The sequence below is a fragment of the Phyllobates terribilis genome, unplaced genomic scaffold (genome assembly GCF_046119375.1).
Source record: "Phyllobates terribilis strain yellow unplaced genomic scaffold, ASM4611937v1 Scaffold_7__3_contigs__length_470593459, whole genome shotgun sequence".
NCBI lineage: Eukaryota > Metazoa > Chordata > Amphibia > Anura > Dendrobatidae > Phyllobates > Phyllobates terribilis.
The window spans coordinates 417,133,350-417,159,121 of record NW_027362767.1 but is presented as its reverse complement, the minus strand read 5'-3'; the positions used below and the strand labels follow the sequence as shown (position 1 = coordinate 417,159,121).

The window sequence follows — 25,772 nt, the reverse complement described above, 5'->3', positions numbered from 1 at the left end:
AACCCCTCCAGCCTATATCTAGATATCTGACCCAAAGCCATACATACGTTACTTTTTGATTCTCATGTATGAGGTCACTGATCACACACCTTGGTGCACTCCCTGCTTTCTATAAGTCCCAATGTATATATATGTCTGACCTTTGCTATATACTTATACGGAGATACATAAAGGGAGTGGGAGAATATATTCTGAACATTTTACCTCCAGGAGGACCTTTCTGGACATTTATTTTCTTGTGCCAAAGCGACTTCTTTGCTGTCTCAATAATTTTATGTAATATTTATTCACCATGTATACTACGGAGACCACACGACTGATTATCCTGGGGATTGTACTGTTACTGACCGGTAAGAAAATGACACTTTTATCTATTATATTCTATCATATTCTATGTTATGTATTTATTATATTACAGTTTGTATTATTTTAGATTACACTTAATTAGTTTTTTTGTTTGTTTCATTGCTTTATTAGAGTTTTTATTGTTTTATATTCAATTTATTTTTTTGTGGAGGATTTTATTTCATTGTTTATTATATACTGTATTATTTTTTTCTTTATTTTATTAATATATATTTTTATATGCTAAATTATTTGTGTGTTTTTATTATATGTTATATTTTATTATTATTTATTATCTGATGCATTTTATTATATTCTATTTTATTCTATTCTACAAAATTCAATTTCATTATAGTTAATGAAAAAATATGATTTTATATTACATTATGCTGTATCACATTTCACTTGTGTATCATGCTCAATTAAGTTTCTATTTTTATAATTATTATTAGAATAGATTTTATTATTATTATTATTATTATTACAGATAAATTATTATTATTATCAATGATAGATTTTATCATTATTATCACTGTTATTATAGATTATCATATTATTATTGTTGATATTATTATTATTATTATTACAGAGAGATTTATTATTATTACAATATTATATAATTGTTGTTATTATTACTATTATTACAGATCGAATATTTTATTATAATTATAATCATTATTGTAACAGATATATTATTTTATTATTATTACATCTATATTATTTCATCATAATTATTGTTATTATACAAATATATTATTTTTTTATTATTTAATTTTTTAATTTAATTATCCTTTTACTTGCATGGTATGACATGGTTAACACTATATTTATAAATTACTTCTTTTATTTTTATAAAATTTTTGTAGGTAAAGAAAAATAGTAATTATTTCTTAGACTTTAAAGACTTCATAATGAATCATTTTTGATTGGTGAGGTTTACTAACCAGTAGCTTAGAAACGTTGAGCAGTGGAGACCCGGCTGTGTCACCCGCTATACTTTTGGCTCTTTTCATTATTTTCCTCTCTGTTCTTCTGTTTAAAATTTTTTTGGTAAAAAATCATAAGATTTATAGTTTCACAGTCATAGGTTGAACCCCATCCCCAGTGATCCCCTAGAAAAAGGGTCTGGAAGTGCAAGAACAATGTTTTACACCCCCATCTTGAATTGATCAGAAGTGCACATGTTCTATCTCCGCTCCATCCATTGTCTATGGAACTGCCAGAAAAAGCCAAGTTCTTTGCTCTACTATTTCCAGCAGTCCCATAGACAATAGATGGAGCATGCATATCTTCTCTCCATTGAAGGAGGTATCTGCAGAGCCCCATTCTCAGGTGCTGGACCCCGATTTTTGAGATTGCTGTCAGACCCCCCTGGATCACTAAGTTATCCTCTTTCACAAGGATAGTGAATAACTTGCAGTAGAAAATTGTCTTATATCCTAAGAAAAAAATAAGGGCCGTCACTTCTTCATGCCTCTAATACTCAGTTATTGTAAAGTGCTTGAAATGTCTTGGGGTCGGGGTGAGGTTCGTAATCTGGTAAATGATGGTTTAATATGTCCAAGTAAGAAAATTTTGTATAATATATTCTTCCTTCAAGTCACTCATTTGGTTATTGGCCACCTATATTATCTATCCATCATTGATCCATTTACATACTACCTAGATTTTCATTTTGGAGACTCAATTGTTTACTTTTCTTCTGTGGTCCGAAAATATCCTTATTTTAGTATATTTCTATTGTTGCATCATTTAATGATATCCTGTCATTTGTAGCTTGAAAGTTTATTATTAATGCTACAATGCTCTATTCTTGTTAATGATGTGTGACAAGTAATTGAAATATTTAGAAGGGGTTTTTGATCATTTTTGAAGATTTCTGGAAACAGTCGAAATTCGAATTCCTTCTGATTATCTTACTATATCATGGGAAGAAGAAAATCAAAGGTGTGTTAGGCATCTCCTGCTCTTCATGTGGTTATTAAAGTGGTGGCCAAGTGCTCGTTGAACACTAGAATTATAAAATCAGCTCAAAACCATGAATTCCCTATGACAATCCACAATATAGCATATATATCGCTGCTTGTTAATTGAATTAACATGTTCCAATAATGATGAGGCTTTTTTTCTATAAATCAGATCGTTTGCTTTCCCCCTTTCAATATTTTCCATTACAAGTGATGCCTGTCACCATGACCAAAAATGGTGACAACAAAAATTGGATGGGATAAGATACAAAAATGACGTCCAGCGATTACCATTCCATCGCTGGACACTATTAGACGAGACAATGATTGCGAACGATCGCCAATTCGAACAATTTTGTGAGCAATGTCAAAAGTTGTTTTGATTAAGGAAAAAGTTATAACATTGTATAAAAATGCCCCAAAGAGTAAAAAAAAAGCAACTATGACTCCATAATTTTGATCCATTGGGACTAAGTAGGGAGCGCAGGTGATGGAAGGGTGTTCTTCCAATTTTGGCAATGGGGAGGGGGTCTGTGGTTACTTTGTTGATGGCACCGGAGACAACAAGTATTATTCTGGTATTTTTTCCTAATTATCTACTAATAGTGAAAGGAGCAAACGAGGTACAAATGGGTGTGACTCCTTACATATTTCAGAAGCAATTGTGTCCTTGTTCTCTGGATAACAGCATTCCGCAGCCATTCATTGAGTATCCGATAGAGTCACCGACCTCATAGTGCAAATATTGGAGGCCATACATTGAGTAAGCGTCAGCGGCATGCCTGCTTACATCTATATTTACTGCCTCGCCTTGGTTAGCCATCTTGTTTACACACCTTATCAGCTTTCTCTCTACGTGAATGTATATTATTACCTATAATGTGAAACTGGGTGGACAACATTACTTTCGGGCGGACACAGACAGAAAATAATAATCTGTGGGGCCTTTCTAGTCCAATAGTTCATTATCTGTTTTAGATGTGGACATTGTCCCTCTTAACTCCTTGGGTTGCATCAATGATATGTCCGCCCCTGATATGACTGGGTACATACACGACTACATGATCTGGTCACACTGGCATCAGATTTCCATTACTCTTGATTGGCAACATAACATAATACACTGCACTACTCTATCCAATAAACAATGGAAACCTGTCAAACCCATTATAGGTCATCAAGATCCGTTAGGGTCTGTTGCTAATTGGACCATCACATCCATTTATATGGAACCTAATGGGATCAGACCCTCATAGAATTGAACTTTATGTATACAAAATTGCATGACCATTTTGGTATAAATGTTTTATGGAAGGTTTACACAACGTCCTGGTCGTCGATCAGCATTGGAGCTTTCCTTATGAATTTCCAAAAAATAGTGTACCATCGATGGAATCATTGACTTACATGAGACAGATAAGGTCTAAAATATGAAAAGTTGGACTCTGTTTGATCTCCTTTCCAATGGTGTCCGTCTTTTTAGCTGGACACAATAGCATGGCAGACTACATTATTGCATACAGATGAAAAGACGGACACCACATGGAATAAAGGTCAAACAGAGCTAACGTTTAATTTTTTAGACTCCATTTGACTCACTGAAGTCAATGACTTAGGCAGGGAACGGTATGAATTCCATTTTGGGGTATTTAGTTAGAACTCCACGATGCTGAGTAGGGATGTAGTATGTACCCAGTCTAAGCAGAAAAGAACATGAATTTTTGCATCTTCATGAAAACTATACGGCTTCTGTTTAAGTCAACGTATTATATCTGAAGGCGCCTTAGAAGAACACACTACAGTCAGTATTTCTTCATTTGTAAAACAATTATGAATAGTTTTTTTGATTAAGTCTCCATGACTATAATCACCCATAAGGATATCACATAATTCAGCCAGATTGTAGCCATGGTATCTCGCAGACCTAAAAATGATCCTTGGCATAAGGTGATGTAGACTCCTTTTCAACTGAGATGGTGACTTACTAGATAGTCATGTAAAATGGCAGTAGGAAGAGCTGGTTGAGAGTTGGCACAAGAGTCGTAACGACACAGGGAGCAAAGTAGCAACCACAACTCAGCTCAAGTGTCTAAGCTGCCCTTCTCTCACATAATAAACTCAGAGCATTCAATATTCTTCACATTGTTTTAACTCATTTTACTAATTTGTTTTCTCTCCTAGTGGCCCCTGTTGATGCACAGACAACAAATTCATTTCTTTCAATGTTACAAAGTATTATTGCTGCAATTGCTCAAGCTATTGAGAATTTGATAAAGCTGATAACAAGCGCAATACAGCCAACTACTGCACCAACACCAGTCTCAAGCACAGCAGTAATATCAAGCACCACAACCAGCATTGCAACCAGCACAGCGTCAACTGTAACCAGCAATTCTCCAACTACAACCACTACTACGACCAGAACTTCCACAAGTACTACTCAGACCATATCTACTACATCCACTAGTGGAACAAGTAGTACATCCCCTTACTCATCAGTTATTTCAAGTTCGACTAATCCTACTACAGATACAATAAGCACAGCATTTACACCATCAAACACTGCAGGAACCATTGATACAGGGCCAACTAGCCAGCTGATATTGATTCCTGGCACAAGTCAGCAATCAACTACTGGAGCAACCAGTACTGAATTGCTATCCACCACAAACTTTGCATCGTCAGTCAGTCATGAGGCCAGTAGTCCACCAATCTCAAGTAGTCAACCAGACGCAGCTACAATAGTATCATCATCAAGCATTGTACCTATAACACAAAGATTTATATCTGATACCTTCAGTTCCTCAAATTCAGCATCTTTTCTATTAAGCACAGAAACAAGTAGCACTCCACCATCTTCCAGTGGTCAGACGGCATCAAACAGCTCAGTCATTACTGCAGAAACCAGTAGCCAGTCATCATCAAGTAACGTTGTCACATCAAGTGTAGTAGCTGAAGTTCAATCATCTGTAACTAACAGTCTATCAACACCAAATATTCAAAGCAGTAGCCAGGGATCATCAACAATCCTACAAGCTTCCTCTAGTGTTGCTGTGAATAGCCAAGCATCTACCAGTACTGAGGCTTTCACTAGTGGAAATAGCAACCCGCCATATTCTACTATCTTCACATCTTCAAGTGTTGAAACACCACTACAATCAAGTGTAACTGGCAACCCAGCAATGTCAAATGCTGAAACCAGTAGTCAGCCACCAACGACCATCTCACCAACATTCTCTAGTGCTTCTGTAAGTGGTGAAACATCATTTAGTACAACAGTTTTTACAAGTGGATCTAGTAACCCACCATCCTCTAGTAGCGACTTCACTTTTTCAAGTATCGAAACGCCATTACAATCAACTATAACTGACAGCTCATCAACATCAAGTATTGAAACCAGTGGTGAGCCATCAACAACCAACTTACCAACATCAACTCGTGCTTCTGTAAGTGGTGAAATATCATTAAGTACTACAAGATTTACAAGTGTATCTAGTGAGGCGCTGTATTCTAGTGATGTCTTCACTTCCTCAAGCAGTGAAACACCACTACAATCAACTTTAATGGGCATCCCAGCAACATCAATTACTGGAACTAGTAAACCACCAACAACCAACTCACCAACATTCTCTGATGCTTCTACAAGTAGTGTAACATCATTCAGTACAACAGTTTTTACAAGTGAATCTAATAGCTTGCAATCTTCAAGTAACATCTTTCCTTCTTCAAGCATCGAAACACCTCTACAATCAACTATAACTGACAGCACAGCAGCATTAAATCCTGTAACCAGTAGTGAGCTACCAACCACCAACTCACCAACATTCTTTAGTACAACAGTTTTTACAAGTGGATCTAGTAACCTACCATCTTCTAGTAACAAATTCACGTCTTCAAGTATCGAAACACTACAGTCAACTATAGCTGGCAGCCCAGCAATATCAAATGCTAGAACCAGTAGTGAGCCACCAACATTCTCCAGTGCTTCTCTAAGTGACCAAACATTGTTCAGTACTACAATTTCTGCCAGTTCCTATACTAACCAGCCATCTTCCAGTAATGTTCCTTCTCCAAGTGTTGAAACATCGGTTCAATCAACTGTAACTGGCAGTCCAGCAATCTCAAATACTGAAACCAGTAGCCAGCCATCACCAACCACCTTACTAACATTTTCTAGTGCTTCTGTAGGTGCTGAAACATCATTTAGTACTATAGTTTTTACAAGCGGATCTAGTAACCCATCATCCTCTAGTAGCGACTTCATTTCTTCAAGTATTGAAACGCCACTACAATCTACTCTAACTAGCAGCTCATCAACGTCAAGTACTGGAACCAGTAGTGAACTACAAACAACCAACTCACCAAAATTCTCTAGTGCTTCTGTAAGTGGTGAAACAACATTGAGTACTACAGGAGTTCTAAGTGGATCTAGTAACCTGCCATCTTCTAGTAATGTGTTCACTTCTTCAAGTATTGAAACACCACTAGGAACAACCGTAATTGCCTCACCAGCAACATCAAATGCTGAAACCAGTAGTCAGGAACCAGCAACCAACCTACCAACATCCTTAACATCCTTTAGTGCTTCTATAAGTGGTGAAACATCAAATAGTACTATAGTTTTTACAAGTGGATCTAGTAACCCATCATCCTCTAGTAATGACTTTAATTCTTCAAGCATTGAAACACCACTACAATCTACTATAACTAGCAGCTCATCATCATCAAGTACTGGAACCAGTAGTGAACTACCAACAACCAACTCACCAACATTCTCTAGTGCTTCTGTAAGTGGTGAAACAACATTGAGTACTACAGGAGTTCTAAGTGGATCTAGTAACCTGCCATCTTCTAGTAATGTGTTCACTTCTTCAAGTATTGAAACACCACTACGATCAACTGTAATTGCCTACCCAGCAACGTCAAATGCTGAAACCAGTAGTCAGGCACCAACAACCAACCTACCAACATCCTTTAGTGCTTCTATAACTGAGGAAACATCATTTAGTACTATAGTTTTTACAAGTGGACCTAGTAACCTACCATCCTCTAGTAGCGACTTCACTTTTTCAAGTATTGAAATGCCATTACAATCAACTATAACTGACAGCTCATCAACATCAAGTATTGAAACCAGTAGTGAGCCATCAACAACCAACTTACCAACATCAACTCGTGCTTCTGTAAGTGGTGAAATATCATTAAGTACTACAAGATTTACAAGTGTATCTAGTGAGGCGCTGTATTCTAGTGATGTCTTCACTTCCTCAAGCAGTGAAACACCACTACAATCAACTTTAACGGGCATCCCAGCAACATCAATTACTGGAACTAGTAAACCACCAACAACCAACTCACCAACATTCTCTGATGCTTCTACAAGTAGTGTAACATCATTCAGTACAACAGTTTTTACAAGTGAATCTAATAGCTTGCAATCTTCAAGTAACATCTTTCCTTCTTCAAGCACCGAAACACCTCTACAATCAACTATAACTGACAGCACAGCAGCATCAAATCCTGTAACCAGTAGTGAGCTACCAACCACCAACTCACCAACATTCTTTAGTACAACAGTTTTTACAAGTGGATCTAGTAACCTACCATCTTCTAGTAACAACTTCACGTCTTCAAGTATCGAAACACTACAGTCAACTATAGCTGGCAGCCCAGCAATATCAAATGCTGGAACCAGTAGTGAGCCACCAACATTCTCCAGTGCTTCTCTAAGTGACCAAACATTGTTCAGTACTACAATTTCTGCCAGTTCATATACTAACCAGCCATCTTCTAGTAATGTTCCTTCTCCAAGTGTTGAAACATCGGTTCAATCAACTGTAACTGGCAGTCCAGCAATCTCAAATACTGAAACCATTAGCCAGCCATCACCAACCAACTTACTAACATTTTCTAGTGCTTCTGTAGGTGCTGAAACATCATTTAATACTATAGTTTTTACAAGTGGATCTAGTAACCCATCATCCTCTAGTAGCGACTTCATTTCTTCAAGTATTGAAACGCCACTACAATCTACTCTAACTAGCAGCTCATCAACATCAAGTACTGGAACCAGTAGTGAACTACAAACAACCAACTCACCAAAATTCTCTAGTGCTTCTGTAAGTGGTGAAACAACATTGAGTACTACAGGAGTTCTAAGTGGATCTAGTAACCTGCCATCTTCTAGTAATGTGTTCACTTCAAGTATTGAAACACCACTACGATCAACTGTAATTGCCTACCCAGCAACGTCAAATGCTGAAACCAGTAGTCAGGCACCAACAACCAACCTACCAACATCCTTTAGTGCTTCTATAACTGGGGAAACATCATTTAGTACTATAGTTTTTACAAGTGGACCTAGTAACCTACCATCCTCTAGTAGCGACTTCACTTTTTCAAGTTTCGAAACGCCTCTACAATCAACTATAACTAGCAGGTCATCAACATCAAGTACTGGAACCAGTAGTGAGCCACCAACCACTTATTCACCAACATTCTCTAGTGCTTCTGTAAGTGACGAAACATCATTTAGTACTACAGCTTCTGACAGTTTATTTACTAACCAGCCAACTTCCAATAACATTTATACTTCTCCCAGTGCCGAAACATCAGTTCAATCAACTGTAACAGGCAACCCAACAATGTCAAATGCTGAAACCAGTAGTCATCCACCAGCAACCAACGTACCAACATTCTCTAGTGCTTCAGTCAGTGGTGAAACATCATTTATTAACACAGCTTTTACAAGTGGACATAGCAACTCGCCATCCTCTAGTAATGACTTCACTTCTTCAAGTATCGAAACGCCACTACAATCAACTATAACTGGGAGCCCAGAAACATCAAGGACTGGAACCAGTAGTGAACCACCAACAAGCAACTCACCAACATTCTCTAGTGCTTCTGTAAGTGGTGAAACATCATTTAGTACAATAGTTTTTACAAGTGGATCTAGTAACCTACCATCCTCTAGTAACGACTTCACTTCTTCAAGTATTGAAACGCCACAATCAACTAAAACTGGTATCCCAGCAATATCAAGTACTGAAACCAGTAGTGAGCCACCAACATTCTCTAGTGCGTCTGTAAGTGACCAAACATTGTTCAGTACTACAGTTTCTAGCATTTTATCTACTAACCAACCAACTTCCAGTAACGTTTACACTTCTCCCAGTGCTGAAACATCAGTTCAGTCAACTGTAACAGGCAGCCCAGCAATGTCAAATGCTGAAACCAGTAGTCAGCCACCAGCAACCAACCTACCAACATTCTCTAGTGCTTCAGTCAGTGGTGAAACATCATTTGGTAATACAGTTTCTACAAGTGTATCTAGCAACCCACCATCCTCTAGTAATGACTTCACTTCTTCGAGCATCAAAATGCCACTACAATCAACTATAACTGGCAGTCCAGAAACTTCAAGTACTGGAACCAGTAGTGAGCCACCAACAACCAACTCACCAACATTCTCTAGCGTTTCTGTAGGTGGCAAAACAACATTCACTTCTCCAGCCCCTGCCAATGGATCTAGTAGCCAACCTTCTTCCAGTAACACTTTTATATCTTCAAATACTGGAACAACCGTACAATCAACTGTATCTGGCAGTCCAATAATAACATGTACTGCAACCAGTAGTAAGGCATTGACAAGGAACCAACCATCATCTTCTAGTGCATATGTAAGTGACAAAACATCACTTAGTACAATAGTTCCTTCCAGTGGATACAGAAGCCAGTCATCTACCAATAGAGCTTTTCCTTCTTCCAGTACAGGAACTCAAAGGCAAACATCTGTAACTTCAAATACTGAAAGCAGTAGTCAAATATCATCAACCAAACCACAGACACTCTCTAGCTCTGCTGGAAATGATCAAACATCATTCAGTAGCCAACCATCTTCTAGCAATGTCATTACTTCTCCATCTGGCATTACCAACAGCTTACCAGTGACCAACACAGGAATAACCTCTATCTCAAGTGGCAAGTCATCAGCAGCTATTACAGGGACAAGTAGCCCTCTTGTGTCAATCACTACCAGTGCTATCCTTCCTTCAAGCTTGGAAACCATTCCCCAGTCTTCTCAAGTAAGCAATACTGCATCCTCCATCACAAACAGTCAACCAGAAAGCAACTCAGCAAAAACTTCCATCTCCGCAGCTAGTAGCAAGCCACCATCCACTAGTGTAATAACATTGTTCACTACTTTCACCAGCAATACCGCAGCTGTAAGTACAGGAACTACTAATATTGCAAATAGTGTTACACCTTTAAATACTGGTACAAGTAGCCAATCATCAGCCAACGCTCTGATAAGTTCAGGGGCAGTACCTGGGACAACTGGCCAGTCTTCAAGACCAAGTGCCAGCAGCCAAACGTCATCAACATCAAATACTGTAACCAACACCCAACCTCAAACTGTCACCATGTTCTCAGCAAGTAGCAAAACTTCACTTAGCAGCACACCAACTAACTCTGGTACTAATAACCCAATATCTAGTTTGGGTACAGGAACTACAAATATTGCAAGCAGTGTTCCAGTTTCACATACTGGAACAAGTAGCCAACCATCAGCAAACAATCTGACATCTTCCGGTGCACTACCTGGAACAACTGGTCAGTCATTCAACCCAAGTGCCAGCAGCCAATTAGTTGTGAGTCAAACTTTGCCTACATCAAATGCTGTAACAAACAGACAACCTCCAATTGGCACCACATTGTCAGCAAGTAGCAATACTTCACTTAGCAGCACACCAACTATTTCTGGCACTAGTAACCCAACATCTACTTTGGGTACAGGAACTACTAATTTTGCAGGCAGTACTCTACCTTCAAATACTGCAACAAGTAGCCAACCATCAGCCAACACTCCGACATCTTTCAGTGTATTACCTGGAACTACTGACCAGTCTTCAAGCCCAAGTGCCAGCAGCCAATTAGTTTTGAGTCAAACTTTGCCTACCTCAAGTGCTGTATCTGATAGACAACCTCCAACTGGCACCACATTGTCAGTAAGTAGCAATACTTCACTTAGCAGCACACCAAATATTTCTGGCAATAGTAACCCAACATCTTCTTTGGGTACAGGAACTACTAATTATGCAAGCAGTGTTCCTTCAAATACTGCAAAAAGTAGCCAATCATCAGCCAACATCCTTACATCTTCTGGTGCACTATCTGGAACACCTAGCCAGTCATCCAGCTCAAGTGCCAGCAGCCAATTAGTTGTGAGTCAAACTTTGCCTACATCAAATGCTGTAACCAACAGCCAGCCTCTAACTGGCATCACATTGTCAGCAAGTAGCAAAACTTCACTTAGCAGCACACAGACTAATTTTGGCTCTAGTAACCTGCCAACTAGTTTCAGCACAGTATCTACAAATTTTGCAAGCAGTGTTCGACCTTCAACTTTTGCGACAAATAGCCAACCATCAGTCAACACTCCGACATCTTCCAGTGTATTACCTGGAACAACTAGCCAGTCTACAAGCCCAAGTGCCAGCAGCCAATTAGTTGTGAGTCAAACTTTGCCTACATCAAATGCTGTAACCAACAGCCAGCCTCCAACTTGCATCACATTGTCAGCAAGTAGCAAAACTTCACTTAGCAGCACACCAAATATTTCTGGCAGTAGTAACCCAACATCTTCTTTAAATACAGGAACTACTAATTCTGCAAGCAGTACTCTACCTTCAAATACTGCAACAAGTAGCCAACCATCAACCAACACTCCGACATCTTCCAGTGTATTACCTGGAACACCTAGCCAGTCTTCAAACTCAAGTGCCAGCAGCCAATCATTTGTGAGTCAATCTTCTTCAACATCAAATACTATAACCAACAGCCAACCTCCAACTGGCACCACATTGTCAACAAGTAGCAAAACTTCACCTAGCAGCACACAGACTAATTTTGACTCCAGCACCCTACCAACTACTTTCGGTACAGTAACTGCAAATTTTGCAAGCAGTGTTCCACCTTCAACTTTTGTGACAAATAGTCAACCATCAGTCAACACTTTGACAACTTCCAGTGTATTACCTGGAACAACTAGACAGTCTTCAAGCCCAAGTGCCAGCAGCCAATTAGTTGTGAGCCAAACTTTGTCAACAACAAGTAATGTAACCAACAACCAATCTCCAATTGGGACCACATTGTCAGCAAGTAGCAAAACTTTACTTAGCAGCACACCAACTAATTTGGGCTCTAGTAACCTGCCAACAACTTTGGGTACAGTAACTACAAATTTTGCAAGCAGTGTTCCACCTTCAACTTTGGTGACAAATAGCCAACCATCAGCCAATACGCCGATATCTTCCAGTGTATTACCTGGAACAACTAGAAAGTCTTCAAGCCAAAGTGCCAGCAGCCAATTGGTTGTGAGCCAAACTTTGTCAACAACAAGTAATGTAACCAACAACCAATCTCCAATTGGGACCACATTGTCAGCAAGTAGCAAAACTTCACTTAGCAGCACACCAACTAATTTGGGCTCCAGTAACCTGCCAACTACTTTGGGTATAGAAACTACTAATTTTGCAAGTAGTGTTCTTTCAGATACTGCAACAAGTAGCCAGCCATCAGCCAACACTCTGACATCTTCCAGTGCACTGCCTGGGACAACTGGTCAGTTATCCAGCCCAAGTGCCAGCAGCCAATTAGTTGTGAGTCAAACTTTGCCTACATCAAATGCTGTAGGCAACAGCCAACCTTCAACTGGAACCACATTGTCAACAAGTAGCAATACTTTACTTAGCAGCACACCAAATTTTTCTGGCACTGGTAACGCAACATCTACTTTGAATGCAGGAACAACTAATTTTGCAAGCAGTACTCTACCTTCAAATACTGCAACAAGTAGCCAACCATCAAGCAACACTCTGACATCTTCAGATGCACTGCCTGGAACAACTGGCCAGTTTTCAAGCCTAAGTGCTAGCAGTCAATCGTTTATGAGTCAATCTTCGTCAACATCAAATACTATAACCAACAGCCAACCTCCAACTGGCACCACATTGTCAGCAAGTAGCAAAACTTCACTCACCAGCATACACACTATATTTGGCTCTAGTAATGTGCCAACTACTTTCGGTACAGTAACTACAAATTTTTTAAGCAGTGTTCCACCTTCAACTTTTACGACAAATAGCCAACCATCAGTCAACACTCTGACATCTTTCAGTGTATTACCTGGAACAACTGACCAGTCTTCAAGCCCAAGTGCCAACAGCCAATTAGTTGTGAGTCAGACTTTGCCTACATCAATAGATGTAACCAGCAGCCAACTTCCAACTGGCACCACATTGTCAGCAAGCATCAAAACTTCACTTAGCAGCCCACCAACTATGTCTGGCACCAGTAACCCACCATCTACTTTGGGTACAGGAACTACTAATTCTGCAAGTAGCGTTCCTTCAAATACTGCAACAAGTAGCCAACCATCAACCAACACTCTGACATCTTCCAGTGCAGTATCTGGAACAACTGGCCAGTCATTCAGCCTAAGTGCCAGCAGCCAATTAGTTGTGAGCCAAACTTCATCAACATCAAGTACCATAACCAATAGCCAACCTCTACCTGGCACCATATCAGCAAGTAGCAAAGCTTCCTTCAGCAGCACACCAACTATTTCTGGCACCAGTAATGTGCCAACTACTTTAGGTACAGGAACTACTAATTTTGTAACCAGTGTTCTTTCAGTTAATGGAACAAGCAGCCAACCAACAGCCACCAATCTGTCCTCTTCCAGTGCAGCACCTGGAACAACTGGCCAGTCTTCTTCAACACGAACAACAATTACTAGTAGTTCAGTTCCCAGCAGTCTACTACCTGTTACTTCTAATGCAGTAACTTCAATTTCTGGTATATCAACTTCATTTAGTAGCAGCCATTCAACTTCAACAAGTGTAGTCACAACTTCAAATAATGTACAAAGCTCCTCAAGCAATCTACAGTCATTAACCAGTGGTGACTTCTCAACAATTACTAGTAATTCAACAACTATTAGTGGTACTAGTAACCAACCAACAACCACATTTCAAACACGCATTAGTAACCAGTCTACTGCTACTAGCAGCATGGTAACAATTAATACTAGTACAAGCCTTCAAACATCATTAAACTCAAGGACCAGTGGTCAGACAACATCTACAGCTTCAACAGGTGAAACCAGTAACCAGGCATTATCAACTACTTCATTCAGCTCTCCAAGTTCTAGAACCAGTAACCAATCACCTTTAACAAGTAGCAAAGTGTCATTGTCAGTAACTACATCACCATTTACCACTACTAGTAGCATCACTCCCAGTAGTAGTTTTGCTAATATAACTAGTGTTAGTGCTCAGCCATTTACTGGTAGTCCGTCAGCGTCTTCCAAACCAGTGACAAGTTACCAATCATCTGTAAACTACAATGGAGTAACTTCAAGTATTGGAACCAGTAATCCATCATCAACTACAGCTCAAAATAATTCTTTTTTAACTAGCAATCCTCTAACCATTAGTGGATCCAGTAACCTTCCATTCTCAACTAACACAATCATCACTTCCAGTGCAACTAGAATACAGTCATTCTCAACTAGTAATTCTGTGACAACAAATGGTGTTACCAGTAGTAAATTGGTAGTATCGGGAAGTCAAATCACAGTGACATCACCGTATCCAAGTACACTGAATACTTCAAGGACTACCAGCCAAACTGTGACCAATAGTAGTACATTTGCCCAAAGTGGTACAAGCATTCAGATGTCTTCGACAAAGAACACTTCTTTTCCTTCAACAGCGATAATCGATAACAACTCATCTATATTAATCTCAACACATGTACCAAGAACATTAAATACTGTTTCTTCAACTGCAATGTTAGGTACTGCGCAAACATCAACCAGCAAATTGTCATTCTCAAGTGCAGCATCCAGTTCAACCATAAACAGTGGACTTTCTTCAACTGCTATTCCACCAACATCGAACAGTCCAGTAACATCTACTTCAATCACAACAAATCCCCAGAATCCAAGCACCAATACTTCAATAATCTCACCGACTACTCTCACTATTACTACAAGTTTACCTACTTCAATGTCTACTGCATCCAGCATCCAAAGCTCGTCAACAAACAGTGCATCAGTCGTTACTACTTTATTCAGTACAATAACAATCTCAAACAATACAGCAATATCTCAAAGTGCAACTTCAACCATCTCAATCAAACCTTCTACGATTGCATCTTCTCCAACCACTATCAATCCACCAACAACAATCAGTTCCACCATAGAGAACTCTACGAAGTCAGCTTCTCCAAGCAGTTCAACAACAACCATTATGTCCACCACAGGAATCACCCCCCAGAATCCTAGGACTAATAATACCACAGCTTCTTTGCCTTCCCCAACTAGTACAACATCAAATAATAACTCTACCATAGAGTTCACCACCCAGAAACTTTCAACCCTGACAACTAAACCATCTAGTATTGACAGTACTATAGCCTCTACAAATACAGCCCCAAGAATAACCATGGTATCTTCCACAATTGAAAGAAGTACCCAGAATCCTACGTCTAATTATCGTGAAGTTTTCACTAGCACTATGATACCTTCATTCAGTACATCAATATCTCCTACTCCATCCAGGAGCACTCTACAGTCTACTATGTCACCAAACACAAAGGCAACCTCAACTGATGCCACATCACATACTACTCCGAGCCTCACAGCCAAAACTTCTGCTTACACTACAACTACTGTAACTAGTACTGTAGCATCTTCTACCTCCGTTAGTCTAATAGCAAATCTAACCAGTGCTGAAACCTCTTTTGCTACTGAAACCACCACAACAAAACTTTCTACTGATTCTACTGATTCTTCTACTATAACTAGTACAAGCACAACTTCAAAAATAGCTTTGTCATCTTCTTCGATTCCTTCCCAGATCTCTACCACTAATAATGCTCCATCTACTTCAGCTTCTTTGACCAGTACAATGTCAACATTACCCCAAACAGCAACATCTCCATTTACTGCACCCAATATTCAGAATTCTACTTTTACCAGTACAATGCAAAGTTCAACAAATGCATCAACTTCTCTAAACACTTCAATTACCATTGCAGCAAAACCCTCTAATTCTAATGCAACAACAACTATAACCAGTACAAAAGCAACCTCAGAAAGTACTGTGTCATCTTCTTTGATACCAGTCAGTACTCCGAAGCCTACCACTAATAAAACTCTAACTACTTCACCTACTTTGAGCACTATAAAGTCAACTTCGATCCATACAACATCTCTATCTTCTGAATCCAATATTCAGAACTCTACCAGTACAATATCAAGCTTAAGCAATGCATTAACTTCTCTAAATACTGTAATCACCACTACAACCATACCCTCCAATTCTACAGCCTCAACTGCAATAATCATCACAAAAGCAACCTCAGAAAGTACAGTGTCATCTTCTTCAATACTGCTCAGTACCCAGAAGCCTACCACTACAAATACTCTATCCACATCAACTAATTTGGCCATCACTAAGTCAACTTTACCCGGGACAGAAAAATCTCCATCTTCTGCATCCAATATTCAGAACTCCACATTTATGAGTACAATAACAATCTCATCCAATGTATCAACTTCTCTAAATACTGCAACCACCACCACAACCGTACTCTCCAATTCCACAGCAGCAACTACTATAACCAGCACAAACACAACTGCAAACATTTCTGTGCCATATTCTTCATTTCTTGTTAGCACCCAGAAGCCTACCACTAATATTACTCTACCTACCTCAAGTAATTTGGCCATTTCAACATCAACCATGCCCTTCAATTCTACAGCATCTACCACTATGACCAGTTCAAATGCAACTTCAAGAATTACTGTGTCATCATATTCAATTCCTGTCAGTGCCCAGAGGTCTACCACTAATAATATTCTAGCAACTTCAACTACTTTGACCACAATAAAGTCAACTTCAACCCAAACATTGTCTCCATATACTGCATCAAATATTCAGAACTCTACATTTACCAGCACAATACCAAGCTCAACTAATGCAACAACTACTCTAAATACAGCAACCACTACAACCATACCCTCCAATTCTACAGCATCAACTACTACAACCAGCACAAAGACAACCTCATCAAGTAATATGACATATTCTACAAGAGCAGAAATTACCCCAAATCATACTACAAGTAGTACCGTAGCTACTTCATCCACCATGCCAACTACACCCAAAACTGCACCATCCCCTTCAACCTCATCCAATATGCTGAACTCTTCAGCTATAAGCATTGTAGCATCTTCTGAAAGCTCAACCAACGCTACAGCATTTCATACTATACTACCTATCACAGTAAAACCTTCCACACCTTCAGTCACTATACCTGGTACAACATCAACAAATACTGTGCCATCTACTACCACTAGTAGTACTGTAACTTCTTCAACTACTTGGACAGAGTCAACATTAGCTAGTACTTCGACCGCCACCATTAATGCTTCAAGTAGTCATATTCCTGCTAACACCACTTCATCTCCTTCCAGTATTTTGACCACTACAAAGTCAACCTGGTCCAACACTGCGACAGGTTACTTTACAGCTAATAGTCATGGTCCCTCCAATACTAGCAATGGGGCTTCCTCAATTTCTTCAACCACTGCAAATCTAACCCGGATCAGCACATTAACTCCATCCACCACCAGCAACAAGATACCTTCCACCAGTGATTTAATAACTTCATCTAGTACTCCTTCCTCTTCCACAGCTTCATCAACCAAACCAGCCACATCCCTCACCACCCCAATTACCAGCCAGAGTAGTAATAGTCAATCCGTATCAGCATTCAATAAGACTTCCACATCTTTTTCTACCATTAGTTCTACAACAAGTATATCAACAGTGACATCACTCCATACTGGAACTGCTTCTAATCCAACACTTACAAGAGGTACAACTACTCCTCAAGTTAGCACAAGTAGCAGCACTACAACCAGTGTGAAACCACAAACAACTACCAATACATTAGTGTCTTCAAGTGGTGGCAGCCAACAACCAACAAGTGGAACTTCAACATTAACCAAAGTTTACACAAGTTCAAATACACCCACAGGATCAACCTCTGGTAAGTGAATTGTGATAGTACATAAAAAAAGAAATTAGTAAGTCAGTATAATTACACCTACTTTTTCTATTTTGTTAACAGCTTCTTCATTGACCAATGTTTTTCCCATCTGGGGAATCATCTTAATATGTCTTGCTGTTATCCTTGGATTGGTTGCAATAATAATCACAATCTGTTGGGTAAGTTTATGTCCTTCGTGTTTACTTTAAAGATGTTTCTCACCTTGCTGCAGTGTGTAGTCCCCCAAATAATTCCTCAGATCAACAATCTAGTAGATGGTATGAGGAGGGGGATGTTGCGGCAGTTTCTTTCTGTGTGTGTGAAAGGGGTGCTTAAGTGGGGAGAGCTCTGACTGGCTCAGTATAGCAAAGTGCCCTTCCCTGCTTAGCAAGCAAGGACTGATAATAGTAAAAAATGTCCTCCCCTGCTCAGCAAATAAGGACTTATAATAGTAAAGTGCCCTCCCCTAATCAGCAGGTAAGAACTGATAATAATAAATTGCCCTCCCCTGATCATCAGACAAAGACTGATAACAGCACATTTCCCTCCCTTACTCAGCAGGCAAGGACTGACAATAGTAAAGTGTCCTCCCCTGCTCAGGAGGCAAGGACTGATAACAGTAAAGTGCCCTCCCTTGCTCAGCAGATAAGAACTGATATTATTAAATTGCCCTCCCCCGATCAGCAGACAAGAACTGATAATAGTGAATTTCCCTTCCTTACTCAACAGGCAAGGACTGACAATAGTAAAGTGCCTTCCCCTGCTCAGCAGGCAAGGACTGACAATAGTAAGGTGCCCTCACCTGCTCAGCAGGTAAGGACTGACAATAGTAAAGTGCCCTCCCCTGCTCAGCAGGTAAGGACTGACAATAGTAAAGTGCCCTCCCCTGCTCAGCAGGTAAGGACAGACAATAGTAAAGTGCCCTCCCCTGCTCAGCAGGTAAGGACTGACAATAGTAAAGTGCCCCCCCCTGCTCAGCAGGTAAGGACAGACAATAGTAAAGTGCCCTCCCCTACTCAGCAGGTAAGGACTGACAAAAGTAAAGTGTCCTCCCCTGCTCAGCAGGCAAGGACTGACAATAGTAAGGTGCCCTCCCCTGCTCAGCAGGTAAGGACTGACAATAGTAAGGTGCCCTCCCCTGCTCAGCAGGTAAGGACTGACAACAGTAAAGTTCCCTCCCCTGCTCAGCAGGTAAGGACAGACAATAGTAAAATGCCCTCCCCTGCTCAGCAGGTAAGGACTGACAATAGTAAAGTACCCTCCCCTGCTCAGCAGGTAAGGACTGACAATAGTAAAGTGCCCTCCCCTGCTCAGCAGGTAAGGACAGACAATAGTAAAGTACCCCACCCTGATGAGCAGGTAAGGACTGACAATAGTAAAGTGCCCTCCCCTGCTCAGCAGGTAAGGACAGACAATAGTAAAGTGCCCTCCCCTGCTCAGCAGGTAAGGACAGAAAATAATAAAGTTCCCTCCCCTGCTCAGCAGGTAAGGACAGACAATAGTAAAGTGCCCTCCCCTGCTCAGCAGGTAAGGACTGACAATAGTAAAGTGCCCTCCCCTGCTCAGCAGGTAAGGACAGACAATAGTAAAGTGCCCTCCCCTGCTCAGCAGGTAAGGACAGACAATAGTAAAGTGCACTCCCCTGCTCAGCAGGTAAGGATAGACAATAGTAAACTGCCCTCCCCTGCTCAGCAGGTAAGGACAGACAATAGTAAGGTGCCCTCCCCTGCTCAACAGGTAAGGACTGACAATAGTAAAGTGCCCTCCCCTGCTCAGCAGGTAAGGACTGACAATAGTAAAGTGCCCTCCCCTGCTCAGCAGGTAATGACAGACAATAGTAAGGTGCCCTCCCCTGCTCAGCAGGTAAGGACTGACAATAGTAAAGTGCCCTCCCCTGCTCAGCAGGTAAGGACAGACAATAGTAAAGTGCCCTCCCCTGCTCAGCAGGCAATGACTGACAATAGTAAGGTGCCCTCCCCTGCTCAGCAGGTAAGGACTGACAATAGTAAAGTGCCCTCCCCTGCTCAGCAGGTAAGGACTGACAATAGTAAAGTGCCCTCCCCTGCTCAGCAGGTAATGACAGACAATAGTAAAGTGCCCTCCCCTGCTCAGCAGGTAAGGACTGACAATAGTAAAGTGCCCTCCCCTGCTCAGCAGGTAATGACAGACAATAGTAAAGTGCCCTCCCCTGCTCAGCAGGTAAGGACTGACAATAGTAAAGTGCCCTCCCCTGCTCAGCAGGTAAGGACAGACAATATTAAAGTGCCCTCCCCTGCTCAGCAGGCAATGACTGACAATAGTAAGGTGCCCTCCCCTGCTCAGCAGGTAAGGACTGACAATAGTAAAGTGCCCTCCCCTGCTCAGCAGGTAAGGACAGACAATAGTAAGGTGCCCTCCCCTGCTCAGCAGGTAAGGACTGATAATAGTAAAGTGCCCTTCCCTGCTCAGCAGGCAAGAACTGATAATAGTAAATTTCCCTCCCTTACTCAGGAGGCAAGGGCTGACAATGGTAAAGTGCCCTCCCCTGCTTAGCAGGTAAGGACTCACAATAGTAAAGTGCCCTCCCCTGCTCAGCAGCTAAGGACTGACAATAGTAAAGTGCCCTCCCCTGCTCAGCAGGTAAGGACTTACAATAGTAAGGTGCCCTCCCCTGCTCAGCAGGTAAGGACTGACAATAGTAAAGTGCCCTCCCCTGCTCAGCAGCTAAGGACTGACAATAGTAAGGTGCCCTGCCCTGCTCAGCAGGTAAGGACAGACAATAGTAAAGTGCCCTCCCCTGCTCAGCAGGTAAGGACTGTCAATGGTAAAGTGCCCTCCCCTGCTCAGCAGGTAAGGACTGACAATAGTAAAGTGCCCTCCCCTGCTCATCAGGTAAGGGCAGACAATAGTAAAGTTCCCTCCCCTGCTCAGCAGGTAAGGACAGACAATAGTAAGGTGCCCTCCCCTGCTCAGCAGGTAAGGACAGACAATAGTAAAGTGCCCTCCCCTGCTCAGCAGGCAAGGACTGACTATAGTAAAGTGCCCTCCCCTGCTCAGCAGGTAAGGACTGATAATAGTAAAGTTCCCTCCCCTGCTCAGCAGGTAAGGACTGATAATAGTAAAGTTCCCTCCCCTGCTCAGCAGGTAAGGACTGATAATAGTAAAGTTCCCTCCCCTGCTCAGCAGGCAAGGACTGACTATAGTAAGGTGCCCTCCCCTGCTCAGCAGGTAAGGACTGATAATAGTAAAGTTCCCTCCCCTGCTCAGCAGGCAAGGACTGAAAATGGTAAAGTGCCGTCCCCTGCTCAGCAGGCAAGGACTGTACATTCTGTAGGGTGATGGAATATTCAAATGTGCTGGATGGCCCATTTGTCGCTGCCTGAGCAGGGACTTAATGAAAATATTTATGATGCAGGAAAGTACTAACTTGTTTTTTGTTTCCTTTAACAGTCTGTCTATGGCTTAAGAAGACTCAGCCGTCGGAGGAACTACAATGTCAGTGTCTAACAAGGAAGAAACCCCATTCTCAGAAATCAGCTACCAGGATGCTTGAAAAAAAAGAAAAAAAAACACAATATTGGTCGACTTATTCAATGTTTTGAACAATGGAAACATCCTCTTGTAGGCAAATGCCTATGACTGACATTTAGTGATGATGGTTCCAGAAGTTACTCAGTATACGAGAAAGTCATTGTTGAAGTTTTGGTTCTCCCTACATGGCACCACTGGACATCAAGGGATGTTTTCTTATACTTGGGTCTACAAGCTTTAATTAGAGGAATCCTTGTTAATTACCACATCTTGTAGAACCTCAAAAAAATGTTCATTTGAAAACACTAGCCAACACTGGAGTAAAATATATCCCTAGGAGCTTGGCCAGGTGGTGGAAGTGCAATAAATAAAAAGATGGCGTAAAGGTGGATCCAGGTGATCAAGAGACAGCATGTTATAATTATATATATATACTTTATTTACATTAAATATTACTTTATTAAAATGTGCCTCTGATGGTCAATAGTGGTATTGCTGGCAACACCATAGCCAATCAGGGTGTAGCTTGTATAATGTCATGAATACTTTTGCTATCTATACTATATATGTATTGTATATGTGTTATATGCCTATAAAGCAGTTATGCAAAACAAGCAAATAAAGATGTTATATATTATGTTACATATGTTATGTTATAAACAATATGACTTGCCGAAATGATCAAAAGGAAGAGCATCAGAGTAAACAGAAGAGACGGTCCAATACCAAAGATCAAAATAAGCTTCTTAATATTTCCAGGACGGAAAGACCTGGCGTTCTCACTTTCCCTCCATGAACTTTTCATGACTCTTGCATCAATTTCTTTATTCCCTTTTTGCTGATACATTTGGAGTCCTGTTCAGGTTGTCCACCAAGATGCCAAGAAACAGGATCAACCAGGACTAGACCACACTTTTCGAGAATACGTATGAGTCTTCTTAGCTTTCAAATATGACTTATTTTGGCAAAATGTTGGCCTCATATGTCACCCATTGGCGTTCCACCAACTTAAAAATAAAAGGAGATTCTAGAGATTAGGAAAGTACTCAAATCTTAACAAAAATCAAAACGTTACTGTTTTTACATTTTTTCTTTCTTACTACATTCCCTTAAATATCCTAATTTACAATGAGCGACATGAATTCACAGCCACTAAAATACATTAAATGGGTGGTTCTTCATGTCAAATGCAAGGTAAAGCAATCAGGGTCTTAGCGTATGGGGGTTGAAGGTTAGCTGTGATATCGAGAGTTCAGAATACAAAATAGACGTGAGTATCAAGGTGTTAAAATTCTTTAGTACAGGTTGTATACAGATGTGATGGAGCAACAGAGGATCTATTCGACCCATGTGACTTCCTTTCCCACATAATCCTCTAAGCTTTTCTATGTTCCATTGAACCAAGAGATGAAATCGCAAAACCAGAAGACAAGGGCTGCTAGAAGATATGATACAATAGGTCATCAAAACAGGTGGATAAACCAATAGTGCAACTTTGCAGTTGCACAAGGGCCTAGGAGGTTAGAGGGACCACTATCATCTTCAAAGCAGTTTCCTGCTACCAATTAGATTGGACGAGAGGACATTTGCCAATAGACTTCATAGCTCACAATTACTTGAGAGTAATAATACTTGAAGAGAATAATTACTTGAGAGAATAAGAGTTCTTGAACAAGGGCCATCTATTGTCTATGTCTGTCCCTGGTCATCAATATCAGTATGGTAGGGGGTCCCACTGATCTGATATCATCCTCAGTAATGAGGATGTGTCACCAATATCGTTTGGCCAAACAACTCATTTAAGCATTTTGGCAAGGTTTACCTGTGTTTCCGCCTCTTTGCCCAATGGAGTAAAAGCTCCTATTGCCAAAATCATGGTCAATTTGTCAATGGTTTACCATGGAAGCTGCGGATTTGCAGTAGGTTTAAATCAACCCCCCTTTTCCCATTTCAAAAATAAAGAAATGTAAAAAATGAAAAGAACTATAAAAAAACCTGCCAAATTGCTGTTGTTTGGTCACCGCATTTGCCTAAAAAAATACAATAAAAGGAATTAAAATGTCACATGTAGCCCAAAATGGCATAAAAAAAAAACATCAGCTCAATGCACAAAAGAAACAACTCCTCACCAATCTTCATGGACAATTTTTTTTTTAAGTTATGGGTCTCATAAATAGCGACACAAACAATTTATTTTTTTTAAAAGGTTCTGAATTTTTTGAAACACTAAACTATAAAAAAAATGACCTGTAATTGTAACGACCCCGAGAATTATAGTACCAGGTCATTTTTACCACACAATGAATGTTAAAAAGCGAAATACCAAAAAAAACAATGACAGAGTTGCAGGGTTTGTTTTTTTTTTACCATTTAATCCCACTTGGAATTTTTTGTTTTTCAGTACATCATATGGAAAATAAATAGAGTCATTCAAAAATATAACTCGTTCTGCAAAAAAATCAAACCCTAAAATGGCTACGTGGATGGAAAAGTTAAAAAGTTTTGGCTCTTGGAACAGGTGGAGGAAAAAATGAAAGCATAAAAATGAAAAATGTCTTGGTTCTTAAAGGGTTAGTGGGGCCATCTCAACTTCTTGTAGGGTTTCAGCTCTTGGTAGCCATTTGGCTTCGCATTGGCACAGGGTTGTTGTTAGAACTCTCCTGTTAGGTTTTTTCTATCTTGCTGGTCACATGACCTTGTTTGTCTATTTAATCCTGCTCCGCCCTCCTGGCCTTGCTGGACTTCATTGTAATTTCTACTCTTTAGTTAGCCTGGTGCTTAGTTACCTTTCTCAGTCAGTTTTGCTAGGTCTTCGGACCTTTATGTTCTATGTTGTGTGTTTGTCTTTTTCTGCTACAATTTCTGCTAGGAGGTGTCCAACTTTATCCCAGTCCCTAGTTCTTGTAGGGATCCCTCCCTTGCATCTATAGGTCTTCGTACAGACTAGCCGAGGACTTTAGCAGGTCTGATCGCAGGATCAGGTTCCCTGTTACATCGTAGGGATCTAGCTTAGTTCTATTGTAGGGACAGATCTCCTTTCTTTCCTTAGTGCTTGTAGCAGATCATAACAGTTGTTATATCAAAACAGCCTAAAGTTTATTGTCCATCATAAACTTTACAGCTACAAAAGGAAAACAGCTTTTTTCCAGTGCAAACGAATAAAGTAGACAGTCCTTTCTTCAAGCACAATGAAACAAAGTCAATGTAGCAGCCACACCAATCTTGGTATTCCAGGCAGTGTGAGCTCAAGCAGTTTTAAATGCGTTCACCAAATAAAAACATCTCTGTTTATCTCTGCCCAAACGTCATACTGCTCAGCTAACAGTAGCTGCTGTTATTATGCCTCTAAACACCCCAGGATGGATAATGGGAATGACCTTTCCCACCCAGACGCTTTAGGTTGCTCCAAAATCCTGGACCCAAAATCCAGTCAAATTAAAACTTTCTCTGTAGTCTAGTATTACTGGAACAGACTTTACATTATTAAGGCCAACCACCTCAGTAAGACATATCTGCCATCCAAGACCTTACCTCCTAATTTCTTACATTCTGAAATGGGTAAAATTGCGAAGTGCTTGTAAAAATAAACAACTTTTCAGTTTACCTCTCATTAAAAATGCTATTCAACCTTAAGAATGGAGGAATTTTTAATTTTATAATTTACTTCTCATTGTCTAGTTTACCGACCACATCAGCAGAGGCCATATTTCTAGACAAGGAGTTTATTATTGCAAGCTCTTTGCTATACATCGTGCAAGTGTCGCTCTGAAGCTTGTTGGATCAATAGATCCAGCAAGCTTCAGTTTCCATGTGCTCCTCTGA

The 25,772-nt window shown here is 40.3% G+C and overlaps 1 protein-coding gene across 1 annotated transcript; it reads left to right on the top strand.

The window, feature by feature from the left end:
* Positions 1 to 292: 292 nt before the first annotated feature.
* LOC141155578 (uncharacterized) lies at positions 293 to 25,772 on the top strand. The gene is made up of 8 exons (XM_073642448.1): positions 293 to 350; positions 4,494 to 9,191; positions 9,348 to 10,235; positions 16,875 to 17,577; positions 17,698 to 17,778; positions 17,926 to 18,440; positions 18,522 to 18,619; positions 25,629 to 25,772. The coding sequence occupies exons 1-8, from the start codon at positions 293 to 295 to the stop codon at positions 25,770 to 25,772; spliced, it is 7,185 nt and encodes a 2,394-aa protein (XP_073498549.1).

Bases quoted from the DNA above. Each gene is read 5' to 3' on its own strand.
- LOC141155578 (XM_073642448.1), top strand. From the start codon at position 293: ATGTATACTACGGAGACCACACGACTGATTATCCTGGGGATTGTACTG. The intron at 9,192-9,347 runs GCAACTCACCAA...CTGGTATCCCAG, and splicing joins CAGTAGTGAACCACCAACAA to CAATATCAAGTACTGAAACC. The intron at 10,236-16,874 runs CATCTGGCATTA...AAAAATCTCCAT, and splicing joins TAGCAATGTCATTACTTCTC to CTTCTGCATCCAATATTCAG.